The sequence below is a fragment of the Ceratina calcarata genome, unplaced genomic scaffold (assembly GCF_001652005.2).
Source record: "Ceratina calcarata isolate Rehan_Ccalc_2016 unplaced genomic scaffold, ASM165200v1 scaffold53, whole genome shotgun sequence".
Classification (NCBI taxonomy): domain Eukaryota; kingdom Metazoa; phylum Arthropoda; class Insecta; order Hymenoptera; family Apidae; genus Ceratina; species Ceratina calcarata.
This window is the reverse complement of record NW_017176451.1, coordinates 1036515-1057064: the sequence shown is the minus strand read 5'-3', so window position 1 is coordinate 1057064 and position 20550 is coordinate 1036515. Positions and strand designations below refer to the sequence as shown.

Genomic DNA, 20550 nt, shown 5'->3' with positions numbered 1-20550 from the left:
TCGGTCAGCTTGAATTTATCAGCATTGGATAAACATCACGATTGACTTTAACCACCGAAGAGATACTCTATTAGTGTTTTGACAAAAATCGTTGAAATCTTGACAGTGCAAAATTCGTTTATGTTATTTATATATTTTTTTATATGTTAATTATACGAATTCTATTGCTGTAAAAAGAAAGGAAATGAGAATGCTCATCGAAACTGCTCGCCAAGTGATAAATTTTAGGAAAAGTAACAGTACACCGTCTGTCTACGAACGCTGGTACCGTCTACAGATTCTTCCCCTTGCTATGGTGGAATCAAACAGGGTAGATTCCTATAGATTCTTGTATATGCTATGGTGGAACCCATTTTCGAATTGGTCTCTGGGTGCATCTGTACAGAAACCATGGAAGAATTCTCGATTCCTCTTTGGTAAGTACTTACTCTTCGTTACAAGCTTTAATTAATTTTATTAATTGTTCCAAAGCAGTATTAAAATTTGCATAAACTTTCAATTGAACCTTGAATCATACTCTGGGTGCATAGAAATTACGCCACAGTTGAAGTGTAATATTTTAATAGTAATTATAATGAAGTTACAGGGATGCTTTTATACAGTATGTATAGATAAAGGCATAATATAATCGTTCTTAATTCGATTCGACGTAAGTATGCTTAATAAATCCGTTAAGTTTATTATCGTCTATTTAGTGGGAGAGATAGGGAAGGATGGGAGGAGAGATATGTACTTGGAACTCCATATCCGTGATATCCTTAGGTGAAAAAAGGGTTGTGATCTTTTTCTATGTCGTCAACGCCGTTACCAAAACGCTATTCACATATCGTCGTCTAGGATAGAACGAAAAGAAATAAGATAACGCCTGCTTCGTTGAACAATCATCGTTGAACCATCGATACGGGATGGGAACACGCTTTTTTATCAATCTATCCGTCTTGAACATAACAATTATTCGCAAAACCGAGCCTCCTCGTGACTCGCGTTAATTCGATAAGATCGCATTCTCATATTTATATATGTATACGTATATCTATATCTATATGTATTTATATATATATATTAAAAATCACGAAGAACTTCCGTATTCTTTTTCTCCTTTTTACAAACGTTATTATCACCTAATGAAAATTTGTACAGAGACTCTCGTAAAACATTCTTCTCTTAATTACAACACACTCTCGCTACAATCACCGTCCTCTTCGTCGCTTTGGCTTCGCGTCGACTAACACAAGAACTCAATCATTTTTCTGCAGTTCCTTTCGTTCATCGTGGATCGACTTACATTTCTAAAAGAACAAATTGTAAAGAAAAGAAAGGAAACGTCATCGATGATTTTCTCCCGCACATCCACGATTAAATCGTGCTGCGTGTACAATGTCATCATTACGATGAATCATTAAAAGGATAGTCCGAGTTTTTGAAACTCTAGGACATAGTCTCTCGTTCGATGCAAACTCGCTGCTTCAATAAATAATACACTACGATGGGCGATTCCGATGAGAGGGCTTAGGAAACGGGAACAATTATTAATTACGTGCACGTGTACCATGAAAACGAGCCTGTAGGAACTACGCTATTGAACAGCTTGCCCGTTAACGTGAATGTGTGTATGCGTGTGTCTTGCGGATGTTTTATTCGATCTCCCCGGATCATCACTCTTACTGTGCAAAAAAAAGTAATCGTGGGATGCGAAATCCCGTAAACGCGCTCTTCATTTCTGCGTCCATAACGTCTTTTTTTTTACGTGCTCCCCGAAGAAACACTTGAAACATAATCAGAGCCAGACGCTCCTCTCACTAATAGTATGTAACTTTGAAACACGATCGACGGAATCTACCTACTTTAAAAAAACGTTACATCGAGACATTGTTCATAGCGGTGCCACTAAGACAGTAATACTCTTCTTCTTCGACCGGGCTATGTCGAGATTTCGATGACGGGTTCCGAGGTGTTGTTGTTCAGCAGTTCCGGCTTGTCTCTCAGCTTCAAGTCATACTGCGGTGGTGGCGTCGATTCCTTAGCGTCGACTGGAGATAATCCATCAGTCTCGTCCAAAGGAGATACACCTCCTTCGCTGTCTTCTTCCTCGTCGTATTCGGTCTCTATCTTCGACTCGTGTATTTCGTGAAGTCTGCTCGGCAAGTAAGCCGGATGCGGCGGCAATCCATAGCCAGCTTCCCCGCCGTACGTCACCTTGCCCATAAAGGATCTAATCTCGTCGAAGTATGTATCTTCTCTCTCGTTCTCGTTGCTGCTTCCAGGCGAATCCGCGACAGAAACCACACCGCTTCCATCGTCTGCTTCATGCTTCTTCAAATGTCTATCTAAATTCGTCTGCTGCCCGAAACACCTCTCGCAGAGCGGACATTTGAACGGTCTCTGTTTGTCGTGGATGTTCCTTACATGTCGCTGAAGGTTGCTAGAGATGCTGAATGATCTTTCGCAGTATTTGCACTTGTACGGTTGCTCACCGGTGTGCGTGCGAAGATGTCTAGTCAGGTTTGCCGATCTCGGGAATACTTTGCCGCAGAATTTACAAGAGTAACGGTCCTTCATCTTGCCGTGGGCATGATGATGGTGGTGATGGTGCGGCGTTGGGATGACGGCTTCATCGAATTGTGACACAGTACGGAACGGTCCCAGTGGCGGCCTGGCGAGCAAGTCGAATCCACCACCTCCTGGCCTAGCGCCGCTGAGCCCGTTCATCAACGTTCCTAAAAAAGGTAGTCCACGAGGTGGACCGAACGGTGGCAGCGGTGGCAAAAGCCTGGATTCCTGGTTCGCGCCCGAAGGAGGCGGCGGACCACCCGGAAAACCTGGAAACGTGCCCGTCGGCGCGCGATACATCGCCTCCAGGAACATCGGATGGATCGGTCTGGGGTACGCCATGTGCGGGGGCGTATTGGTAGGTGGTTGTTCAGCTGGTAAACTGGTTCTCAAATGTGGACTGCTGGGAACGTCTTTGGGATCGATCTCCATCGGCGTGGATGCCTCTTCTTCAGGTTTTGGAGGTTCTGGAGGTGGTGGAGCCTCGTCCATAGGAATCGGAGTTGGCGACGGACTGTGAGACTTTCTCTCAGCTCTGTTCGAATTCGATTCCTGTTTTTTAGTCTGCACTCTCAGGTCCAGGGGTTGATCCGCAGTTTCGTCGTTCGAAGCGGCGCGTGTATCCGAGTCCGGTTTCTTCTCGCTGCCTCTGTTGGATTCCCGTTTCTTAGACGAGTCGTCGTTGCTTTCTGGAGTAGGCTGGACGGGCGGTCTAGCTGGAGATGGTCTGAACGAAGATGTAGCTTCCTCGGCAGTGGATGGAGACACTTTGCTATGTTGCGGCAACACTCTTGGTGGAGTGAAGCGTTCCTTTTTCGGACTGTCGCTTCTCTTCTCGGCTTCCTCGACCTTCGGCGGAAACAGAAGTGGCGTGTTCAGGAAGTTGGGTGCATTTGGGAAAATCCCGGGATAGGGTCCCATCAAGCCAGGCGGATAGAAGGATAAACCTCCCGGCAGACCAACGGGAGGTCTCGGATAGACCAGGAAAGGACTCGGTGCCGAGGTCGGTAATTGAGGCATGGTTCCCGGTGGTCCTGTGGGAGGCGTCGAATCGCAGAAACGCTTGTGCTTCGTCAAGGACGTGACGGTACTAAACGACTGTCCGCATTTAACGCACTTGATTTGCATGCGACAGTCCGCGTGCATGCGTTTGTGCCGGCATAAGTTGGAGAACTGCGTGTACGCCTTGAAGCAGACCTCGCACTGGAACGGCTTCACGCTGCTATGGATGTGAGTATGCTGCTTCAGGCCGGAACTGGTCGCGAACGTTTTCCCGCACTCGGTGCACGCGTGACTCCTCGCGCCCACGTGATGCGTGCGAATGTGACGCTGGAGGTTCGACGGGTCCGTGAAGACCTGCGGTTTGTCCGACTGTTAGCGAAACTTTGAAGATATTATCCGGAAGAAAACGTGTCGGGTGAGGTTCGTTCGGGGCAGAGGTGATGCTTACCTTCGGACAGTTCTCGCAGGGATAATTTCGTAGATCACCGTGGACGATCGCACGGTGACGGACCAACAGTGGTCGCCAGGCGTACGCGCGTGGACAGTTGTCGCAACGATGCTGCTCCGCCGGATATCGGTGACAAGTTATCAAATGACTGTCCAATCTGAAATGCGAATAAAACGAGTTCTTTATAAAGTGCGCAAAAATATTTGTCACGAATATTGCACTAAACACTGGTCGACGGGTTCTCACCCTCTAGAATAGAGAATGACGAGCGCGAGCGATCTACATAGAAGAACGGCACTTCGTGCGCCAGTAAAAAGCTATGGAGCCACGGCTAACGTAATCGCGCTGAGATCTCGGAGGTGGGTCGCGAGCAAGGAACCTCGAACCAGATAATAATCGATCCGGGGCCGCGCACCGGCGAAGACTGCGCTCGGTGCAGTCGAGGATGATGACTAAGTGACTCCGGTAGCGCGGCAGCGGACAAGCTTCTCGCGTAATAACGGTCGCACGCCCCCGAAGGAAGAGGGTGGTCATCGTGCGCACACACACACACACACACACACACACACGTACACGGAAAATAAGAGAGGGAGAGAGGGTGTAGAAATGTTGGGGGTGTCGCGAGCCGGGCACGCCGGTTATGGTCACAGGATGTGCCATGGTGTGGTGGCGGCATTGATTTTACACCCTCGAAACACACGTGTCGCGTGAAACCTATTCGTGGTGAGATAGTAGGCTCACGGTGACGGTGCGCGGTGCCAGATGAGCTGCGGGCACGCGACGCCTTCGATGATGCATAAGGGGGCGGCTCGATGCAACCGAATGCGGATCTCGCGCGTACTTTATGCGCGCCACAACAGGTGACTGAGCTCGCGGCCAACTCGAGGAGAACGGAAGCGCTTGGTGTCGCGGCCTGTCGCCAACCCGGGAAACAGATGCCGGAACGGGTCGAAATGGACGCCCGAAATTGGACAACATTTGAATTTTTTTAAATCAGTTATAATGCAGCATTTCGTTCATCAATGAAAGAAGATTAAAATATATAAGAATCAATTTCGGACTTTGATTGACATGAATATTTATTTTCAATTAAATCATGTACGATAATTAAGGAAACGAGTAATCGAATCGTGGGAAGGCAAATAGCGTGAGCCTCCATATGGCGGCAGTCGCATCGGTCAAGTATTTGACTTTTCGTTAAACGGCGTTACGCAAACAGCGTCGACCCCTGAAAAAGCTGATCGCGACCCTTGAAACGTTCGCGTGCACGGGGGCCCTTCTCTTTTCGTGAACCACCGCTCTGATTTCGAGTGGATAACGCGCCGCTTGTTCCTGCATTCTGTCGATTAACCTCGAACGATTGCCTTCGAGAGCCATTGCACATCGAAATTTGACTGATCAACGGTATAAATAATAGATCGTTACGTTTACGATTCATCGCCTGCGTGTCGCTAGGAACAATTTACGATGATCTGATCTTAAAAGCGTACAACAACGCCGCTTCGTGAATTCTTTATGGATTACGTTTAATACAACGTAACAGCGGAGTTAGCATACAATATTCGCCAGAAAATTGGAAATGAAAAGTAAAATGACGAAGCACTTACAGTTCGATATCTTGGAACGGCTTGTCGCAGACGGTGCACCTTATTTCGCCCTCCTCCTCGTCTTCCTTGTCCTCGTCTATGGTGCCGCTGTGTTGCGAGGCTGCAGGCAGAAAGAGAAGAAAAGACACATGAAACGGCGCGAATAAACGGAGAGAGACACGGGCCTGGACACGGTCATAATTCCGTTCCAATTTGTGACGGGCTGCGGCCCTATAAATTACACCCCCTGAGCACGATGATACGTGACCCGTCCCGGTGTGGGCGAATTACGTGATCGAGAATTCGCGCGGCGACACCGTGCCACACAGAGTGGCGTGACAAGTGGACGCCGCGATTGTTTCTGAATTATTAAATCTAACCGGTATTATCGTTTCACCTATCCTGCACTCGTAACTTTTTCCGCCTATCCTATCTCTTTTATAGTATATGTATACGTATACCAGCTAGTCTGATCACTGCCTCTAAATTGTCACCAAGTTTTCACATTTTCATAAAAAATCGCGAATAAACATAAGATTACGTGCAGAATTTTCAGTTATAACGAATTGGAATCTTTTAAAAAATCGACGACCCATTAAGAAACGTAGGGAGGATGAGAATATATTCAACGCGGGACACAGTCACCAAGGAGTACCTTCTTCTGCTGTCGCTTAATCGGGATTACGATGCTGAAGTCAGCAAAGACAACGGATACAATGATGCACCGATCAGCTTGGTAGCACGTTGTCCCGCAACTGAAAACGCGAACGGGGGTTGTTTCCTATTGGCAACGGTGTTCAGCCAATCGCAGGTGAGCCTCGCTTGCCCCCTGCGGCTTCTCTTCACCCTCTACCGACAGGAGCAACGGCAGGTAAAATCAGAGACCCGTGAACGGGAGACAGCGTATAATTTTTAATGACCTGATCCTACGTCGATTCCAACGGTTTCAATATTTTTTATATAATTTTATATAATAATTATTAACGCGATGAAAAAAAATGATTCCAACAATTATACGTATTAATGATATCAGTTTTTCCACTTTTAATTGAAAAAATGTAGATACTAATTTTGAGATTGAAGGAAATACACAGATGTACAGTAAAAAGATTGAAAATGTAAGAGAATTTTAAAATACGAAAATAATTAGCAATTATGCACGTTGATCGAATATTGGCTGGGCGAACGGTGAAGTCGGAACCCGCCAACGGTTATTTAAATCTGCCGCTACACTTGTCCCGAGCATATGGTCTAACGATGGCCCCCAACGGACCTTCATGGGAACCGGGCACAGCCCCTACGCCACCAACTACGCCCCATGCCGCCGTAACATAAACCCCCATAGGACGTTAATCGGTGTTCAGTCCACGACTAATTTGAAGCGGCACGCCGTGAGTTTAAACAATGCGAAGGATGCGGCAGACCTCGCGACCCGCTAAACGGGGTCACGCATCACTATTTAAATTAATATAATGTTAAAAATATCTTGCAAACAGTCAGCAGGTAGCGATGAGAAGATATATCAATCGTTCAGATCGACGAATTTTATATAAAATCTTATTATGTAAATCTAGGGATGTTTGATTCAATGAGAATTTAATTTATTGGATTATTGAAAGATAATTATAATATAGCTACAATGTTGAGTTAAGAAGAAATGGTTGTCGAACAAAAAGTTGGCGGGATATTTCGATGCGGAAAGTCAACAGGTGGGATCCTCTGGCAGCACCCCCTGCAGCCGTGTCAGTTGGCGGTTGCATGGGAAAAAGTAACGGAAATCAATGTTTCCGTGGCATCGTGACGGACTAGGATCAAGTAGGCGCTTCGTGGAGGAATTCGAGCGAGACTTCAAAACGGAAACGCTCGCTCGTCCGGGATATGCTAATCCCTTACACTTATTATAAGCGAGACTATAACGGAACAGGATTTTACAATAAGAATCCTTCGAACTCGTAAACCGCGTGAAACACGAGTGAAACATCGAACAGGACATGTCATTAGTTTCGATAAATCGGATAGGGCTGCCGCGTGTGCCACCCCCTCGGGGTGGAAAATAGTCGCGTGCCCTTTTATGCGCGGATACCCCTTTTTTCGGCGCTCGGTACCCTTTTTTTCTCGCCCGGGTTACGCGCGTGTTAATCGACAATACCCGGTCATAAATTATCTGCAACCCTAAATAGAGCCATCCGGGTGGAGACGCATCCCGCGGTGGTCGAAGTAAAAAAAGTGGCTGCCGCGAAAAATCGGGACCATAATTCACGATGTTAACTGCCTAAGCCAGTTGCATCTACGCCCCCCGGTTCACGCCCTCCAGCGCGGTTTACCGAATTGCTAGAAAAAAAATTGTCGTTCGGGATAACTCGTTCGTTGTGTTTATGCAACGAACAACGGAAACGATCGAACGTAAATAAAACTGGACGTGCCCGAAAACCCTTTCGTGTGTAAAAACTATTTTCTAAACTCTCTAAACGTTCCGCGCATGTTCAAGCTCCCTCCGTGTTGTATTCAATGGCAAAAAAGGTGATCCATTCAAGGTTTGCTACAGGGCTGTTTGATATTATTAGCCTTGCACGCTCCATATTGTCAATGATTTTTGAAAATGGATAACCAATTGGATCTGGATTGGATGAAGCTTCGAAAATCTTGAATAAGCTAATTGTCCTTTTTGATTTAAAAAAGAGATTTCTTACAGAAAGAAAACAGTGTACGACATATAAAAGAATAACTAATCAGAAAGCTTCCAACTGACAGATGACGAAGTTTAACAACGACTATCGTTATGAATAAACATCAACCAGTTGGAGTCTACTTCCGTTTCAGAGTAAAACTGGCCTTCCCCTTAGTAGATAATTTATAAACGGAGCGGGTGGGAAATCTTCGAAATTTTAATTGTTCAGGGGAGAAAGGTTGGTTTAATTAAGAACGAGACCGTGCCGCGTGTCTTCTGTCCTCTCGAAGGCGACGTTTACGAGCCGAGGAAATTGCGAAGGAAAAATCGTCGCCGAATTAACCGTGGCAGACACCGCTTGAACTTCGACAATAATCCCGGTTTTAATTACCGCGACATCTGGGTGTCGCTTATATTACCCCCTTTAATCTCCGCCTCGCAGTCATCTCAACTCTCGGATCCTGACCATCGCGTGGAAGTTACAACCAGATAATTGTCGAGCAGCCAGGCACCTAACCGTGCGCCCAACCCTCTTTTCCAAATAATATATTTCCCGCGTCTACTTCACCTAATGAAATTCGAAGATGAATGGCCACCATGCACCAAACTTTGAATTTTCAAATCCCTTTTAGCGAGATTCACAGCTAAAATTCTTATCAATAGAAAGAATTACTTTTTCTATGTTTGAAATGCTGTATTTGATTCTGATAAATTAGTTTCGAATGTAAAAGTGGATGTACAGGTGAGAGCAGGGTTAACGCGCGGCACGAGTGCGTCTATCTCGCGGTAATCAGCGCTTATTACCGGGTGGACAGAGGGTTAATACGCAACGGCCGACCAGGTGAATCACGCCAGAATCAAGGGTGCATGACGAGCGGCCAGCGATTCACGATTTCACCCTCTTATTTCCTCCCTCTCGCATCGCGGCGGTGGCTCCGCTTTACGAAGACACCTGCCTCTTCCGTGCTTTTGGTTCGACGCACGAGTCGCGATGTGTATCGGCCCGAGAAGTCGTAAAGCCAGCTTGCACCCCCGATCGCGTGTCCAATTGGGAATATTTTAATCGGTCCCATTATCTTGTTCGTTTCCGCTGTCAGTTGGCGAACGCTCTTTCGATTTCTAACCACTCCTGGCAAAGAGTTTTCGATTACGCTTCTGGTAATAAATTAAAAGATGATAGAGGTGCTTGAACCACTCGAGTTTTATTTGTTGTCTCGGTCGAACACTCTTCTCCAGGGGTGAAGTGCTGTGATAGAGACAAGATCGCGTATGCTATTCGATACTCACCGGTCTCTCGGTCGCTTCTGTCCTCGGTGGTATTCTCGCCGAGCATATCCTGGAGTTGAAGAGGTTCTCGAACACCGAGAAGCAGCTCTTCACCCGCCGCAATGTCCCGCACCGCCTCGTACACCATCTGCGGACAATGACCACCCTTGAATCATCCGACCCTTTCATCGCGAATGATCTCCTCGAGTAGCCGTGCCACTCGAAACGAATACCAAAGATGCTAACATATTATGCGACTCAAGAATTATGAGCTTAAGTGATTCCGACCGTATGACAGAGAGAAGATATGAAAATGCAATGATGTTACAATATATCTAAAAATAAATTTTAAAGCATAGGAGGAAATATAAAGTTATGACTAGGCTGTTTAATAAACTCGTGCTATCAGGCGACACCATTTTCGAGTTAAGTCGCACAGTTTGAAGGCAATGAAAGGATGTTTATGGTATCGTCTGAAGGCCCCCGAGAAGTCATTACGATCCTGTGGGGCTCTCTGATAGAGCGGTGCCACATCATCCCCCATTCCCACAGCGATTGCGAACAGGGTGTAGGAAGTCAGTGAAACGACCCCATAGGGTGACTTAATAACTAAACACCCTGTATACACGCGGCTTAGGGCGCGGCCGATCGCGAACACCATGTGCCACGGTTCACAGAGATACAGAATCGAAAGGACACGATATCCGATCAAACTGAATTGACACCGTGACCTCCATTGCCTTCGGATCAGTTTATTACTTTTTTTAACTGTTCTTTGTCTTTGTTCTATCTGCTTATTTAAACAGTAATGCATATCTCTTTGTAAATGGGCCGATAAATGTTCTCGAATGATTCAGATTTTACAGCGCATAAACTTTGCCAAATATTTGATTGCATTATGAGTATCGAAATCGCGTTAATCCTTATCAGAATGGTAGGAAATCGATACAAATCGTTTCTTCTAACAACACGTGCGCGCTGTAATTATGTTACAGAAAGTACATTGTGTAACTATTAACGAAGTTCCGACAGCGGTCCATTGGGCAATTACTAAACCCGAGCAAGCTTACATAGTCGCGGTTTCAGCTCCATCAGTAAGTACGTTTCCCATTTTTATTAGTTTCGCTAACAGGTGGAATGAACTGCGCCTGACACACGTGTAATTATACCTTCCATTAACTGCAACTGTCGATCGGGTGTCAGTTGCGTCCGAATTGTGTAAATGGAGTTCAATGCCGAATTGTAAAACAATTATCGAAACACGCGCCGCGGGAAAGAGAAACGTGCGCTTGCCATTCGGCCATGACCGGAAGTTCTAATCGCTCCGTGGCGCATAAAACTCGATGACAAAGTTGTGAATGCGAGCGCGTTTCGTTACGGTTCTATTTTGAATTTCTCGAATGCTGTTTTTATTACCTGTCCACCGATCAGCACGTGCCGCATGTTCACCGCTTGCGGACTGTTGGCGCTTCGTATGTACTTCAGCCAATTCTTCGTTTCGTGCGTCGCGTCCAACCAGCCCCTCACCCCGGTCGCTGCCGTGCGGACCTGAAAACAAAAATTAATCATTCATTCATGATTCCACTGTGCATCGTTTAACGAATGTTATCTCTACGAGACAACTTGTTTTCGAATCATCTATTGCACCTGACGAACAATGAATTTCCATCAGAACGATACACGTGCGGAAAACAGTTTAACGAATGGCGAATTTCCGGAGGCTAGCCGCAGCATTGTGGATTCGGGATATTGCGTTTAACGGATTACACCGACCACGGATACGTCCAGCATCCGATAGGGTGCAGTCACCCCACTTTCACCCCGAGACAAGTGATTTTTTCAATTGTTTCGCGCTCGCACGCAACGTTCCGAGACGCGCTTGGTCAGCCAAGCGTCTCACCCTAAGAGATACGCCCCTTTTCTTTCTTTCCACCGATTCTCACCCTCGTCTCACGCTGTAAACACATTTCACACTTTCCAACGTTCTCGTTGTCTCCCAGAATGACCGTTCACATACGTCAACGTGAGATCCCATTTTTATTTCACGTACATCATTATAAAATCAATAACAAACAAGAAGTATAATAAATAAAATTGTACATTAGAAACATGAACTGTGTCTCTGGCGATGTACTGAGGATAATATTTCCGTTTTGTTACAAAGTAGAGAGGATATTGAAATTCTTATCACAGATATCTAACTCCTACAGCGTTAGTCCAGAAGAGGGTTCGAACGTACCACCTGCCGGTAGCGGGTGCAACTCGCTATGCCCTGGCCATAAAAATCAATGAATCTCGCAGGTGGATAAGCGTCTACTTACTCGCAGGTAAGTAATCTCGGTTACCAAGTCCCGAAGGAATGTTCCTCGAGAAGAGCTTTGCTCATCCGCGTGTCCCGGATAATCCGCGGTTCGAGTAAACACTGAAAACATCGGATGAACCGCCTGGAGTTTACTTACGCTTTGACACCTCTGCTTCTTTCCAATATTTATCCAAAAATAACGGACATCCGTTGGCGAGTTATTACAAATAAAAGCGAGTTCATTAAAAATTCTTATCGCACTTTATGTTGAAAGCGCAATTATTCTATACTTTTTATTTAAATGCCATTATATTTGAATGCTCCATTTTTTATTTTGTAACCCTGACGATTTCTCAGGAAACGATCATTCAAGTATCGATGATTGATTCAATGGTCTCAGGTAGGGGCTAATAGTACAATGCTGGGAGTGAGATAGCGTCGATGAGAGCGAAAGAAAACGGAACGATTTCTCATAATGGCCAGTTTAGCTACCGGTCTGCTAAGGAGCGTTTTTGGAAGATAGGCACGAACGAACCGCCACAATAGGGCTTCTGGCTATAACGCGACAGATTAGGATCCCACGCGAGTGACACCCTTGACAATGATGCGCCAACTCGGCTACTTATTCGTGCGGCAAAGAACATTTTCACAGAACAGAATAAAGACTCGCTGGAACATCAACTCCGTGAATGGAGTTTCGCAGAGCAAAAATCTTCATTCTCAACACTGCAATAATACAACCTCCTATACATATGGATTGTATGTCGTTTTTATTATACATACAATGCATTAAAAAGTTCAGGATACGTTTACGTTACAATTTTTTTTACATGAGGTTAATATAAATATAAAAATTTATTTTATTGGTTTCAATTTGATCTCTAGTGTGGACACGAGGCTCGATTTTTAAAGAGAGGCGGGTGACTGTGAAGCTACGGATCAGTCTGTGAAGCTACGGATCAGTAGGAATTTCTGTTCGCTTTGTCGGTGAGCTCGGACATGTGCTAACAATCCGAAGGACAGATTTGTCTAGCCATGGATCTTGTTCCCATAATCGTTCACCGCTGCGAAGGCAGTTATGGTTATTCGGTTTCCGAGAGATTTCTCGTCGCAACCGAAACACGCGTTAACAATCGGCAGACTCTTTTTGATTAGAAGGTGTTCAAAAATTTGACCATCTATTCTAATCATTCCAATTCTTGTTTTCTTAATAGGAAAGAATTAATTACGAACTGTGCATTATCTTCGCACAATAACGGCGAGGCGTGAGAAAAATGGGTTCAAAAGGAAACGCGAGTTAAATGGAAAGCGGGAGCAAGGAAGCAAGGGAACTAAGGGAAAAGAGAGCCGACGCGGTCGACGCGCGGATAAATTATAATTGCATGATTCCTTGAGCCTCTTTAAACGCAGCGCGCCTCGCCGCGAAATTGCTAAAATTGGCAGAAATGCGCGACCATTTTAATTACATCTCCCGCGGCTGTGTTGATTTTTCTCTATGAACTTCCATCCTCCGGAACGGCAAACCACCGTTCACAGTTCGACGCCTGGATGCCGACGATGATAATTCAACCGACCTGCACGATTCATGAAAATAGTATAATAAACGAGAAACGGAATCTATATAGAATTTTCTCTTTCGTTCACAATTTCAATTCGTAATCGTACTGCCAATGTGGGTCAATTTTTAATAGAAAAAATAGCTGCGAACATCGAGTACAAGAATTTTCTTTCACAACTTCGAACGAAGAAAATCCTGCGGAACATCCTAATTTGTCTGTTCGCGCGGACAAGAAAGGAGAAGGAAAAGGACGCGCATCCCGGTTGATCTGCAGGACACGCGGTCACGAGGAGAATCCTCGCCCGGCATGGGGCCAAGCCGTGTCGCACAAAACACGCGATCCTGTCCTCTTTTCCCTTTTGTAACCTCACACCTCCAACAAAAACGAGCCGACGAAAGATCTTTCCACGTCGACTGGGTTTTACCGAAAATACCCGGACGAGAAAGGAGCAGACAGCGGCGGATCCTCCAGGATCCACCTCGCTCGCTGAATGGACCCTCATAATCGGCGAGGTTCCGCGTCGTTTTCCACGTTGCCCGGGGATCAACGCCACACCGGCACGGGCGGAAAGATCGTGATCTTTCCGTGAGGAAACGTCGCCTTTAGTACGTGTCCATTCACAAATTAAGATATCCAGGTCACCTGGATCCGTTCCCGTCGGCTCTCTTTCAGGTCTCAAAAATGCCCGAAATGAATCACGATTTTTGTGTGGTGAATCGTACATGCTGTGGAGATCGTGAAAATGGGAGGCATTGTCCTAGCGCTGGAGTAATTTTAACGGCAGAGCGCGGTAAAGAGACGAGGCAACGGTGGACAAAAGTAATGAATAAAACGGATCGATAGCCTATGATAGTACCGTGATGGCTGACGCAAAAATGCTTTTAGCCGACACGGAGCACAGCGTGTCCCCTCCGAACTTCCCCCTGCAAAATTCACCCCGCGACATTTATGATTCCTCAATTTCGTGGCATCGTAACGTGTCACTTTCGAGCCGTTTCGATACAACTTCCCACCAAACTTTTTCAACACTCTTGCGAACAAAAATAATTGATATTAAACTGTACAACCAATAATAAGAATCGGGAATTCTCCGGGGTGCCCAGATCGTATCGCATCGGCATCGTTATTGTCGTGTGACGCAACAATAGCGTATCGAATTTCATTTTCACCCCCCGAAGCTCATCGAAAGAGAGGCTCGTAAACATCGTGCGCGACGCGGCGCGCGCAGTGGCGAATTTCCCAGAGTTTCGAGAAATTCGTTGGGCGTCGTCGGGGAGACTGGAAACGGTCAATTATCATCCCCTAAATAACGGAGCTATTTACGATTTCTGGCGTCGTGTAGCGCCAGCGCAATCATCCCTCGACAGAGGCCGATTAGCCTTGGCAACATCTTTGCTTAATTTCCTCTTAGCTCAGTTTAAAGCCCCACCTCGTGAAGGAGATCGCAGCCACCCTTAATTAATTTCGATCCATCGAGCGTTCTCCGAAATCAAAACACGCATTTCCTTTCGAACATCGTTTCTCAACGAATCGTTTCGTTGACGTCTCGCGCGACGGACAATCGAATTTGCGACGAAATGAAATTTAAATGAATCGAGTATCGAGCCAGCGGACCAGATTTCATTACATTTTTGATAACCAATCGAATGAACGATAAAGAGGACGCGGATCGTAAATAAAAATCAACCGTTACACACGCGTCAGGATATCGGTGTTCCAATTTCGCGGTTCGGTTCAATCTGAACGAAGACAATCGAGTTCTTTCTATATAGCTGTGCGCGATAACCGAATCTCGCAACCGTGAAAGACAAGCTCGAACGATTTATACAGAGTTTCCCTGTACCGGAATCGAATACATATTTTCCCGCGATACTTGACCCACTTGACTCGTGCCGGGAAAGTAATGCAAGTAATGACGAAGCGAACGGTGCTCTTCGACCCGTGTCTAACGTGTAGCAGATGCCACCCCCGACGACCGTTCACGGAGCCGAACCTCTTTCACCCCCGTGTGCTCCGTTTCCTAAGGGAAGCTACCCTCCACGTATCTAGCGGTATAAATTATATCCGAGTCGCGTCACTGCCAGCCCCTTATATGATCGATCATTACCGAGAGATTGCCAGAAAATTTGCCAAAATAACTTGATCCAGCATCCGAGTTATCCCTCTTTCTTTCCCTTAACTCTTTGCTGTCAGTGTTTCACGATAAATATCAAGAGAAACATTCGTGTAACCAGTTTTCTTTAATGCATCCGTAAATGAACTGGCATCGCATCATTCAGAAGAGGAAGCAGCCTGTTTGGTGCATGGTGCAAGTGCATCCCAATTAATGAATTGGCGGCGAAACGTGCGGGACAATTAAGTTGACGCCGGGTAGTAGTAAGTAGAGCTCAGGCGACTGCCGGCGGCGACGTCGTGATTAATTCAGGCCAATAGTGGAAGGCACACACGGAACGCCTCCAGGCCGCAGTGTATTCCTGTGTATATTGAACTTAGGCTACCTCCCTGAACCGGACCAGATTAGTTCGGTCATTGTGGCCGGGAGTCTGCGCCCGTTCGTATGCTCACAATCTGTCAACCGTGCGAGAACGGCAAATTCTGCCAATCTCGGGACTAAGTACGGGGCTCCACACGTGCGAAACCGTTTCCATGGATATTTCCGGACGCCGTTTGAATTTTCCAAGTGATTCCCCGATAATCCACGGGGAATCAAAGCCGGTGATCGAATCGAAGGAAATCGTACGAACAGTCGACTATGCGAAACGCGAGTTCTCCTCTCAATTTTTTTTATTATCCAGGGAAACAATGACTGACCGTTGATTACTTGTCGACGCATTGACCGGGTATATTGAGTTTGCATTTTCAACGAGAATGGTCGCCGTGCGTCACCGATGAATATCATGAACAACGCCTGGCTATATTCAATGATAGGTTCATTAAGCGGCTGCGAACGAATTGTTTTCAATGGGAGCGTGCAAGTTGGTCAACAAACGAGTTAATTTTCGTGAAGCTCAATACTGTTCCTCATTTTCCCATGGCTCTTTCGGCTTTGACAGATCGACGGAGTTGCATATTCGAAACTCGAAAAGCCGCGATGGACAGATCTGGAGAGCGTTGTGTTCTCCTTGGGTGAATGTAATCGCGAAACGTTTCTCGAGGAACACCGCGCCGGCAAAGAGTAACAGTTCCGCAGATCCGGGACAATTGGCGGCACATCAAAGGCGGCGATTGTTTCCCGTAAATTATAACCGAGAGGGCACTTGCTCGACTTCTCGTTATGAGTTAGCGAACAAGTTCAATTAAGTTCACGCCGGCGAAGACGAGGAACGGCTTCCTACACACGCGGAGACCCTATATCCGGCGTCTGTAGCGCCATCAAACCGCGGTAACTACCACCCCAAACAGGAGAGAGAAGAACAAAGGGTCTGGTAACTAGGGAACGAGAGAGAAGCGTGACAATACGAAACCTGGAAGGCGACGTGTTAGTTATCAACCTGTAAAGTTTTAACCGCGCCGTCTGCGCGACAGTAAACGCCATATTCGCATTGTTCAACTATCTCAACCGATAAAACGATCCAAAGAAAATTAATAAACATATAATATACATATGAGGAATGAACGTTTCTCGTACACTTTATAACCGTGAAGAATCCAACGGAAAACGATACGATCAACTGCGAGAGATATTTTTGGCACTTGGTCCAGTAAATTTTATGGGTCGGAGGGTCAAGGGAAAGACCAGTGGTAAGAAGTCCTTTGAAGACGATGATGCTTTCCGACGACGACGCGTATCCATTGTACGGGACAGCCGGGTCAGTCTGACGACCGGGCAACACGTGTCTGTTATGTCTATTATCGACAGATAGTGGGGTAACGAGCGGACGAGATTTATCACCCTCCGTTGCCACCCCAGAGATGGCTAAGGCAAGGGATATGGGGTGGTAAAGCGAGAGAGGAGCCTGGTTTACAGCTGGTTTGACAGAAAGAAAGCACGGTTAAAGCCGTATAGGTTGAACATCGCGCGACGCGTGCTAAAGTACACGGCGACGCCTTTTGCTAGAGGGAATTTATTGGCTCGTCGAGACACGTGCATTGTAGACGATGGGCGACCGAGTATTCTTAATAATTTTTGCAAATTTTTCCTGCTTTTTTTCTGTACCCGAGGGGTGAGAATAGAACTCGTTGCTGGTAAATTTAAATGTCAAAATATACGCGTTAACGATTCGAGTCGCACAATGATGTATCATAGGTTTATTAACATAAAAGGAGAAGGTGCCTCTGGGACAAACCTGTCAATCAAAAACTCGATCCTCGAGAAAAGGGTTAGTTAGCCGATGCCCCTTAGATCGGAATCTTGGCGGAGGATAACGTATTCGCGCGTCTCGGTGCATACCAAGTTTCTAGGTTTCTATTGCCGATGCACTTTGGGACACTCGTATCATTATAAGCATATCGGACAAAGAGTTCCATTTTCGCGTAAGCTCCTTGAAAAGCCGATGGCTACCCGATGCAAGGGGTTGACCGGTAGATTCGCACAGGTTACCTGACACGTCCTCACAATACCAAATATTCCCTGCGTCCACTACTTGATTGTCACTTGTTTCCTGCCGATTCCGAACGTCCTTTCTTTCTCCGATTTCAAATTCAAATGGCGGAAATCACTGGACTAACCCGTAACCCTACGCCTTGAGAAATCGACGGTCATCGAGCTAGCCTTTATCTGCCCATCGATTCCTCTGAGGAAAATGCGAGTTTGCACTCTGGCCGAGTTAATAAGAAGCGGATTGAATGAAGGGAAGTGTAGTAAGTAAGGACGGGAGAAAGAGGAAAGGGAAGGAGGGCGAAGCACATAATGTGGCTCATTGTCGAATCACTTCCGGGGCTTGACCTCCAGCAACGCCCTAAAGACTAGTTCACCTGGACAATGTCCATGAATAATGGGGCACCGGTGTTGCGCATTGTACGACGGGAACGACGGATACGTCGATTGTCTAGAGAATGCGTGCTTCCAAATCGAGCGAAAATTTAATAACATCCACAATGAGCCGTCGGGTACCACCTACATTCGCTTCCTTCGATTCTGAGCCGGTAGGCGTGCGAGGAAGAGCACTTCATTGTGAGGGCGCATTGTTATTTCAATGAAGATCGGTTTCTCCCGAGCGAACTCGAGAAGGGTGCGATTAACGCTTTGAAAACGGTTCAGAATGAAAACGTTACCAGACATTCTTCGCGGTGTGTCACAATTTGTCTCATTAGCCTCGTGCGGCCGTGACACGGCAGGACGGGTTCATATATATGATTTGTCAACGACACAGACCGCTAATGGCGCAGATTTCCAGCCGATTTGCCGAAAAAGTGGCCCGTCGGTCGCGTGCGATATGAGAAACAACCGATCTGCCGCTCCTTTTTTTGCGATTCTCTCCCCCGCTCGACGGAGAAAAAGCGTGCTCGAGAGATGTCGAGAAGGGTCGTCAGCGATCACGCGGAAAAATTGACGATGCCTCCAATATGTCGATGAGCGAGCTCCAAAGCGAGCAAAGGACGGGGCTGGCACCCTCCGTGTCCCATATGGAAATACAGACGCGTTGCAAAATGAAATGTCGAGAATCTGGATTAATACACAGTACATCGAACATGTAGCAGATATTCTCTTACATTGATGAACAACATGGAGAATAGACAAGGTTAAATATGTAATACAGATTTTTATGAATAAATTGGATGGTTCGCTTCGTTTGAAAATTGTAGCAAAGACGAGGAACTAATGCAATAAACGCGACGGGATTGATCATTTAAGACGGGTTCTCGAGATCATTCGGTAAATTGGAGCGGTACCCCTCTTTGGCGAAGCGAGGGTCTCACGGCCGAGTGAGCTAAGCCTAAGATTGGTTTAGTCGCCACGAAGGCACGCCGCGAGCCGGCAGTTTCTGCGGATCACGCGTCACCGAGTAAAACGCAACCGGAAAAAGAGACTCGTGGTGGTAACATCCCCTTTTCTGGTTTTCTCCGGTTTTTTTTTTTCTACCCCTCCGACGAAGAGGATCCGAAAAACGAGGCTCGGCCATCGTGGCAGGTGGGATACCACCGATACCTTCAATAGTCCCCTCGAATACCACGAGCTTCCCTTCAGGTGTGTAAGCGTCGAATAAGTGTCCGCGAATTTGGGGAAAAATTTCGGTTTGGATCCCTTTTTTGCTTCCTATTCAACCGCGTATGCTATTGAGACGAGATAAGACTAATTCTTGGATATCTTCTCCGTTTATTTCCGTTTTACGTTAATTATATAATGTTGTATCGAGTGATCGGTGTTTAATTGGTAATAAAATCGTGTGAGTCACGTTGATGATAGTTGGTTATCCAGTTTCCATCTTTCCTGTCTCCCCTTTCATTGGCGAATGTGAGAAAAGGATTAGGATTAGGGGATAGCGTGCGAATACGATCGAAAGGGATCCCTCCTAGATTTCTCCAATTTCAGAAAAGGATCACCGTCCGCTATAACCGTTCGACAGATTCGTTACTACCGTGGATGTTACATAAATCTTATTTCTAACTTGCTTCGCAAACGTACTACCCGGAGTAAAAATACTTGGAAAACTGTCAATCGGTCTTAACCCTTGCCCATAGATTCAAAAGGAGATTCGAAATTCTGTGAGAATTCGTTCTCCCTCTCTGTGACCGAGGCCGCGGACGCGATGTTTTCTCCGCTCGTGTGCTCGCACGTTTACGCTCGCGCGTGGGGCTTGATAGATCGGCCCGGCGAAACGAAGGGGTAGTTTGGCTTTAATCGATCCTGTAATCGCCGGGTCCGACAGTTGGCCCCGGCCTGCCTTTTTGTCGGCAGTTAGATGGATGGCGCCATTTACATTTTGTCAGTGCGACATGCGCTAACGTAACATAACGCCGCCGCTATCATATCTATCACAAACTCTGGACCGGTGGCTGCACCAAATCCCAGTTTCTCCACTCTCCACCCTGATTTCACATGTTTTCGTTCGGTTTACACACCTTTTAAATTGCTTAAAGCTTACAACTTCGTTTAAGGATGTATTGGCTATACAGTCAATCCCAAAAGTTTATGTACCTTAGAAAAACGCATTTCCTATAAATAAAAAGAAATTAGACGTCGGAAGATCAATGCTAATAATAAATAGCTACGTGCTAAAAAGTATAGA

At 46.2% G+C, this 20550-nt stretch overlaps 1 protein-coding gene across 4 annotated transcripts in view; it reads right to left on the bottom strand.

The window, feature by feature from the left end:
- Positions 1 to 544: 544 nt before the first annotated feature.
- Positions 545 to 20550, bottom strand: part of LOC108628568 (MDS1 and EVI1 complex locus protein) — a 51476-nt gene continuing 31470 nt past the window's right edge. For 3 of the 4 annotated variants that reach the window (XM_026816605.1, XM_026816603.1, XM_018030568.2), the window contains exons 4-8: positions 10937 to 11068; positions 9542 to 9668; positions 5608 to 5707; positions 4001 to 4157; positions 545 to 3921 (exon numbers count right to left, since the gene is read on the bottom strand). In XM_026816605.1, the coding sequence (XP_026672406.1) occupies positions 1921 to 3921; positions 4001 to 4157; positions 5608 to 5707; positions 9542 to 9668; positions 10937 to 11068 (2517 nt within the window). In that variant the 3' untranslated portion in view covers positions 545 to 1920. The remainder of the gene's footprint in view (positions 3922 to 4000; positions 4158 to 5607; positions 5708 to 9541; positions 9669 to 10936; positions 11069 to 20550) is intronic. The other variant, XM_026816606.1, reaches the window with a different exon arrangement.